Source organism: Festucalex cinctus, chromosome 5 (assembly GCF_051991245.1).
Source record: "Festucalex cinctus isolate MCC-2025b chromosome 5, RoL_Fcin_1.0, whole genome shotgun sequence".
Lineage (NCBI taxonomy): Eukaryota > Metazoa > Chordata > Actinopteri > Syngnathiformes > Syngnathidae > Festucalex > Festucalex cinctus.
Window position 1 is genome coordinate 10,154,475 of NC_135415.1, and position 8,026 is coordinate 10,162,500.

Genomic DNA, 8,026 nt, shown 5'->3' on the forward strand with positions numbered 1-8,026 from the left:
ATTGATTGATTGATTGATTGATTGATTGATTGATTGATTGATTGATTGATTGATTGATTGATTGATTGATTGATGGAATGATTGATTGATTGATGGTTCAGTGGATGGATGGATGGATGGATTGGCGGATTTATGATTTGATTGATGGATTGAAGGCTTGATTGATGGATTGATGGATGGATTTGTTGATTGATTAATGGATGGATTGATTGAGGACTTGATTGATGGATTGATTCATTAATGAATTGATTGATGGATGGATGATTGATGGAATGATGGATTGATTGATAAAATTTATGGATTGGTTGATGATGGAATGATTGATTGGTTAATTGATTGATTGATTGATTGATGGTTTAATGGATGGATGGATGGATTGATGGATTGATTGATAGATTTATGGATTGATTGATGGATTGATGGATGGATTTGATGATTGATTAATGGATGGATTGATTGATGGCTTGATTGATTGATGGATTGTTTCATGGATGAATTGATTGATGGATGGATGATTCATAGATGGATGATTGATTTATTGATTGATTGATTTATTGATTGATTTATTGATTGATGGTGATGGATTGATTGAGAAATTTATGGATTGGTTGATTGATGGAATGATTGATCGGTTGATTGATGGTTTAATGGATAGATGGATGGATTTGATGATTGATTGATGGATGGATTGATTGATGATTTGATTCATTGATGGCTTGATTGACTGATTGATTTATGATTGATGGGTTGATTGAAGAATTGATTGATGGATGGATTGATGGATGGATGGAATGATTGATGGATTGATTGATTAATTGATTATTGATTGGAATGATGGATTGATTGATACCTTTATAGATTGGTTGATTGATGGAATGATTGATTGTTTGATTGATGGTTTAACGGATGGATGGATGGTTTGATGGATTTATGAATTTATGGATTGATTGATGGATCATTGATGGGTTGATGGATGGATTTGATGATTGATTCATGGATGGATTTGATTGATGGGTTGATTGATTATTGACTGATGGATTTATGGATGGATGGATTTATGGATGGATGGATAATTGATTGATTGATTGATTGATTAATTGATTGAAGACTAAGTGGGGTGCCAGCATGCAGGAATGAGATGTGACATTTTGTCTGCGGTGTTTTTTTTGTTTTTTTTGAAAAGATGAATTTCTCTGAATGAGTATGATATGAATCTCTCAGGGTCTGGTGGCATTCTCTGCCGTGGACTCGGCCCTCTACCATCTGTACCCCAACTATCGAGACCCCGTCACCACGGTAATCGCAAGCGCACGCACCTCAGGTCGGAAGGTGCACACTTGCCGTGAGGTGACTAACGGGACCGACGCCCTCAGGTGCTGCGTCACATCGAGCAGACCGACCTGGGCTGTGGCGGGGGCGGCGGCAAAGACGCGGCCGACGTCTTCCGATTGGCTGGCCTCACCTTCATCACCAACGCCAACGCGCAGCCGGCGACCGACGCAGGTGCGGCGCCGTGCACGGCCGCCGTGCGAGGCAAACGAGCGCTGACGCAACAGGAAAAGCAAGCCAAAGGTGAGACGACGCGCAACCGCATGGACCTCGTCGGACCTTCTTGTCGCTGAGCACCATCCATCCGTCTGTCCGTCCGTCCGTCCGTCCGAGCAGCCGCGTCGTTCGGAAACCGGAGGCCGTGCTGCGTGTTCGGCATGGCGTACCTGCCGTCGTCCGTCAGCTGCCAGCAGTTTGCCCAGCAGCAGTTCCGTCGCAGGCCGGACGCCGTGGAATGTCGCCAGATCTTCATCGAGTGTTGCCAGTTCGTCCAGCGGAACCTGCTGGGCTCCAACCTTATCCTGGCACGCCACGGTCGGTATAGATGTGCAAGAAATATCATTTCCGTTGGAAATTGACATCCAAACGCTCTCAATTGGAAAAGAACTTCCCGCCACCAACATCCAACATTAAACACTGGTGCCATCCAGTGGCATAAAATGACCTGAACTCAATCGTTCACACTCCTTTTAACTGCTTGCTAAATCTTCTTTTGTTTGTGTGTGTGTATTTCTTAGGCATGGGAGCAAACTTTGATGCAGCGCCCTCTCTTGTCAGGACTTTCTTCCCTGAGAGTTGGCTGTGGGAGACCAAGCCCATCAGGTCAAATTGAGGACAAATGACCAAAAAAAAAAAAACAGCAAAACTTTGAGTTTGCCTGTGCAATGGCCAACAGGAAATCATATTTCTTGCCTTTTTAGTGGAAGTGAACTTTCCATCACTCGGACGCTTCCCGACTCGCTCACCACGTGGGAGTTGAAGGCCATCGGAATGTTCAGGGACGGTGAGGATCCTTCCTTCCTTCCTTCCCTCCTTCCTTCCTTCCTATCTTCTTTCCTTCCTTTGCACCCTTTTTTTCCTTAATTCCTTCTTTCCTTCCTTCCTATCTTCCTTAATTCTTTCCTTCCTTCCTTCCTTCCTTCCTCCCTTTCTTCCTTCCTTCCTTCCTTCTTAACTTCTTAACTTCATTCCTTTCTTTCTTCCTTTCTTCCTTCCTTCCTTCCTATTTTTTTCCTCCCTCCCTCCCTCCCTCCCTCCCGTTCCTCCCTTCCTTCCTCCCTCCCTCCCTTTCTTCCTTCCCATCTTCTTTTCTCACGCAGGTATGTGCGTGTCGGACACGGCCCGCGTGTCGGTGCAGCTGCCGCTCAGCGTGGACGTGCCGCTTCCCTACCAGGTGATCCGCGGCGAGCAGCTGGAGCTGAGCGGTTCCGTGTACAACCAGCAGGCAGATACTGTGACGGTAAACGTGCGGTCCCGCTGCCCGTCGGCCTCTGTGCAGCCTGTCCATCCGTCCGTCCGTCCGTCCGTCCGTCGCCGGTGAATCCAATCGCCGTTTTTGTTCCTCAGTTCTGCGTGACGCTGACGGTGGGGCCGCAGGTGTGCCTGTTGCATTCGCAGCCGGCGGGGGCGGGGTTCTATTCCAGCGTTTGCCAATGGAGCGAGCTGCCGGCGAAGGGCGTGGCCAAGGTGACGTTCACCCTGATGGGGCTGGAGGCCGGCGAGCACACGCTGACCTTCACCTTGAAGACGGAGGGGCGGGGAGCGCAGGACATCGTGGAGAAGAAACTGCGAGTGGTGGTAGGCGCTCGTCACAAGGTCAAAGGTCAAATGTCAAAGGTGTGACTAACAGCTGATTGGTCGTTGGCAGCCCGAAGGCGTGCGGATGGAAGATTATTCCGGAGGCATTTTGGACCCGCAGGGACTCTACGGTAGCGACCTTTTTCACCGCCACCTCACTCGTACTCGCGGGTGCTTCTCGTACTCACACAGAACTCGTGTGTTCACTTTTTTCAATCGTATTCACTGACATCACGGCATCGACAGTCCGATCCTTTCCAGCAGACTCAACTGCGTTTCTACCGAATGTTATCGATGAATTTGGAACATTTTGACCACCACATCTATTTTTTTAGCCAGAGCTAGCTACGGCTAGTGGGACACATATATCACAATTGCGTGATGGTAAAAGCGTTTTTAACCATCTTACAATCAGTGTTGCCGGTAACGCGTTACTAAGTAACTAAGTCACTAAGTAACGCATTACTCAAAAAAAATTGCTTTTCAAAGTAACTAGTAGTCTAACGCGTTACTTTATTCTACAAAGTAGTCGGATTAAAGTTACTGTCCAGAGACTCAATGCGTTACTCCACATTTTCATGAAGAAGGCAAACTATCTCACTGTTGTAACAGTCACAAACAACTACTGCTAACTACGAAGATGAGGCAGAAGTCATTGATCACCACACTGAATTCAGCCATGGTCTGGTCGTGAATGGTTTGCACATTCAAAACAAAAGTGATGATACTTTTACTACTAGTTTTATTAACCAACAGGCACACAACACAACAAAAAAAAGTGTACATTATGGACCATAAAAGTGGTAAAAAATAATTTATTTCCATCCTCAACTGATCCGTGAAGCATTATGGGATGAGGTCGTCTCCGCCCTCTCGCCAGGGGGAGTGACGTCAGACAAGTCACGTTTTCAGCATGCACGAGTCGACTCAAGTGTACACACTGGAATAGCGGAACAAACAATAGACGAATTAAGGGGATTTTCATTTTCAACCTGGATAGATTTTTATTTTTTGTTTTATAAAAAGTATTCATGTTACAAGAAGTCAAGAGAGACTGCCTATTTTGTTTTTCATTAAAAACAAAACAAAACTTTATTTTCATGTTAAAAATGCACTTTCAATAAAGTATTTGGAAATCCGTTTCTACCGCATTATTTTTATGTTGAGATGGTGTTATCGGCAGCTGCTGAAAGTAACTAAAAAAGTAACTTTTAATCTAACTTAGTTACTATTAAAATCAAGTAATCAGTAACGCAATTTAGTTACTTTGAAAACCAAGTAATCAGTAAAGTAACTAAGTTACTTTTTCAAGGTAACTGTGGCAACACTGCTTACAATAACACTTCATCAAAACTGTCAGAAGACACTTTAGCCGACTTTGTTGGTTGCAAATACTTTTCGTTTATCTTTGAAATTCTTTGTCCGTTCCCATTTGGCATTCCGACGGCCCATCAACGGGATACCATGAAGTGAATACTAACAAAATTAAAAAAACAAAAAAAAACACAAAAAAAACTACCGGTACTCTGATTTTTCCATGATACGGACTCATTCCAGCATGGATGCAATTCCTGTTTTTCCTCAAAATTCCAAAACCATTTTGCGCCAAACACACTTTTCAAAGTATCCTGTAGTCTCCAAGAGTGAAAAAGTCCGGCGAGTGAGCCGAGTGCTGTGATTGATTGATTTGACACCGTCGTCATGGCAGGTTCGGAGAAGACGACGGTGGTGCTGAAAAACCGGCCACCCGCCAACATGGTTCCCAACACAAAAGTGGAACGAATGCTGACCATCAACGGTGAGATCACTTCCCAAACTCCTCCGCTTCCAATTAGGGATGTAGCAAGGGCATTCTTACGTCAAGTAGGCCCTCCGGAGTGTGACGATATATCGATATAGCGATAAATCCTGATACTTTGTCTTCCGATTGATTATCAAAACATCTACGCCAAGTATTGTGATATTTGTAGTTCATATACAGCCACTAAAACGGCTCCATTGTTGATGACTTACTGAGCAATTACTTGGCGGGCCACTAGAGGGAGCTCTTCATAAGAGTGGCAGGGAAATGGACGCAAGTCTTCAGGCGAAGAAGACTCATCAGCGCTCTTTGACTTGTGTCTATCTGTCCAGCTACTGACTGAATTGTGCATACGTTTTGCAGAAAAATGTAGGGATAGACCGATTATCGGCTGGGCTGATTATCGGCGCCGATGTTCAGCATTTTTACAAATATCGGCGTCGGCCATTTTGTAAATCATGCGGCCGATAGATCCATTTAAGAAAGTGTTCAGCGGAAAAAAAATCTGGGAACCAATTATTTCAATTTTCATAGATGCTTCTGACCGTGCGAACTGTCTGCACCTTCTGTTTTTGTATGAAATTAAAACTGAGTAAAATTTTAATACTTCAGATAAATTGAAATAAAAAAAAATGTATTTACTGTAGCAAAAATAAGAAGACATTTACTTTAAGTTTTAAGTTTTTATTTAAATTTAACTGAACGTTTTGTTAGACTTTGAAGATGTCTATTGATTTTTTTTAAAGTTCAATATTTTACGCACCATAAACATTTCAATAAATATATTATTAAAAATAACAAATAAATAAAAGCTAGATGTTTTCAATATTTTCCCTTTGTAGTGGAAAATAAATATTGGCTCCAAATATTGGTTATCGGGCATTCTTGACGACTAATAATCCGTACCGGTATCAACCCTGAAAAAAAAACATCGGTCTATGTCTAGAAAAATGTGCATTGTATCTTAAGTTTTAACATTTTAAAACATGTTTTATGTTTGGACTTTTTGAAGCACACCATTTCTGAGGAATATTAATATTGATTTAATTGGATTTCATATTAAAGTCATTTTCTTTCTTTATTTATTTACTTTTGCAATGTTACACAAAAAAATTGTCACAGTATATATATATATATATATATATATATATATATATATATATAAAATATATATATATATATATATATATATATATATATATATATATATATATATATATATATATATATATATATATATATATATATATATATATATATATGAGTAGTTTTATCGTAGATGATCGTGGACTTATGACCTGACCGATATATCGATAATGGCAGTATTGTGAGATCATGGTTGTGGTGAGCCTTGTATCGCATATGGTATCGCAGGTGAAGTTTTTGGAGACGTTCTGTCCATGGTCCTGGACCCCGAAGGCCTCCGACAGCTGGTCAACCTCCCCAGCGGCTCGCTGGAGGTGGAGCTTGGCCGGGTCCTCCCCCTGGCCTTGGTGTACCGCTACTTGGAGGCCACCCAGACCTGGGATTACCTGGACGGAGACATCGGGAGGAACTCGGCCCACATACGGCAGAAAATCAAAGAAGGTTTTCAAAAATTTTTTTTAATGGCGTTTCCGTCCATCACGTTTGTTGACACGAGAAATTGAAAAAAAAACCCATGGCTTATGTTTAGGACTGGTCAGCATCTACTCCTTCCGACGCGGAGATTACAGTTACGGCATGTGGACCAAGAGGGAAGCCAGCACCTGGTCAGAACGCGCACGCGCTCGCACGCACGCAATCGCACAGGTGACTTGACCAAGCCCCCCCCACATCAGGCTGACGGCGGCGGCGGTCGGGACCTTGGCTGCCGTGGACCCCGTGCTTCAGGTGGACCGCCGAGCTCTCGCCCAATCGGTGTCCTGGCTGATCCTGAACGCTCAGCACGTCGACGGATCCTTCGTGGACACATCCGCCTTCCGAGCCAACAAATTCATGGAAAGTCGACGCAAATACGACTGCACGCTTCATTTGTTCCGTGCCTTGCAAACACTGGATAGCCAATAGGCCAAGACTTTTGAGGTCGCGAGGCCGCCATATTGCTTCTCCCAAAAAACATTTCTCGCCGTCAGGTCACTTCCTGTTGAAATCAGGTCACTTCCTATTGAAATCAAGTCATTTCTGGGTCACTTCCTATTGAAATCAGTTCACTTCTGGGTCACTTCCTGTTGAAATCAAGTCGCTTCCTGTTAAAATCAGGTCACTTCCTATTGGTTTTAGGTCAGTTCTGGGTCACTTCCTGTTGAAATCAGGTCACTTCCTGTTGAAATCAAGTCATTTCTGAGTCACTTCCTATTGAAATCAGTTCACTTCTGGGTCACTTCCTGTTGAAATCAAGTCACTTCCTGTTGAAATCAGGTCACTTCCTATTGGTTTTAGGTCAGTTCTGTGTCACTTCCTGTTGAAAACAAGTCACTTTGTGTTGATTGTAGGCATTTGCAATGGGGTATATTCCACGGAAGAGGCGGGACTTCCGACTTCCGTGATTTTGCACATGAGTTTGGTTCCAGTCCGGGTTGCGAACGCGCAACCGAGGGGCACAAAGTTGGAAGCACAAGTATTTTGACGCAGCCCACACGTTGCAAAAAACAAACCGGAACCAAAGCTGATGTGCAAAAACAGTCCCGCCTGTTCCGTTGCATATACCCCATAGGGGGGTGCCAAGAAATCGAATCTCATAAGAATTACGATTTCTCATCTCATTTAGTACAATTCAAAATCAATTTTAAATGTCCTAAAATCGATTTTATTTAAATTATTTTCGACTGTCTTGCTCTTGTTTGTGAACTGGGAACTCTTGTTCATGTTGTACCCGATATGGCTACTTAGGGGGCAGTGTGGTTCAGCGCATTCTGATACACAGTCAAGTTTTAGCCACTTTAGAGTGTAGAAGAAAAAAAAAGTCACCATCAAGTTATGGCAATAAAAGTTTTTTTTTTTTTTTTGCGGGATAGGAAGTGCATATGCCGGTGAGTCGTTTTAAGATGCGTCTCTGTATACATTCCTGAAGCGTTTTTGTATGAATGGTCGTTCTTTTGAGGGATAAAGGTAGCCATG

General features: G+C 43.1%; 1 protein-coding gene across 2 annotated transcripts in view; it reads left to right on the forward strand.

The window, feature by feature from the left end:
- Positions 1 to 8,026, forward strand: part of c5 (complement component 5) — a 35,823-nt gene that overhangs the window by 8,598 nt on the left and 19,199 nt on the right. For both annotated transcript variants that reach the window (XM_077522827.1, XM_077522826.1), the window contains exons 16-27: positions 1,222 to 1,296; positions 1,374 to 1,572; positions 1,666 to 1,863; positions 2,067 to 2,151; positions 2,250 to 2,332; positions 2,649 to 2,788; positions 2,896 to 3,126; positions 3,197 to 3,257; positions 4,835 to 4,924; positions 6,302 to 6,514; positions 6,603 to 6,678; positions 6,748 to 6,906. In XM_077522827.1, the coding sequence (XP_077378953.1) occupies positions 1,222 to 1,296; positions 1,374 to 1,572; positions 1,666 to 1,863; positions 2,067 to 2,151; positions 2,250 to 2,332; positions 2,649 to 2,788; positions 2,896 to 3,126; positions 3,197 to 3,257; positions 4,835 to 4,924; positions 6,302 to 6,514; positions 6,603 to 6,678; positions 6,748 to 6,906 (1,610 nt within the window). The remainder of the gene's footprint in view (positions 1 to 1,221; positions 1,297 to 1,373; positions 1,573 to 1,665; positions 1,864 to 2,066; positions 2,152 to 2,249; positions 2,333 to 2,648; positions 2,789 to 2,895; positions 3,127 to 3,196; positions 3,258 to 4,834; positions 4,925 to 6,301; positions 6,515 to 6,602; positions 6,679 to 6,747; positions 6,907 to 8,026) is intronic.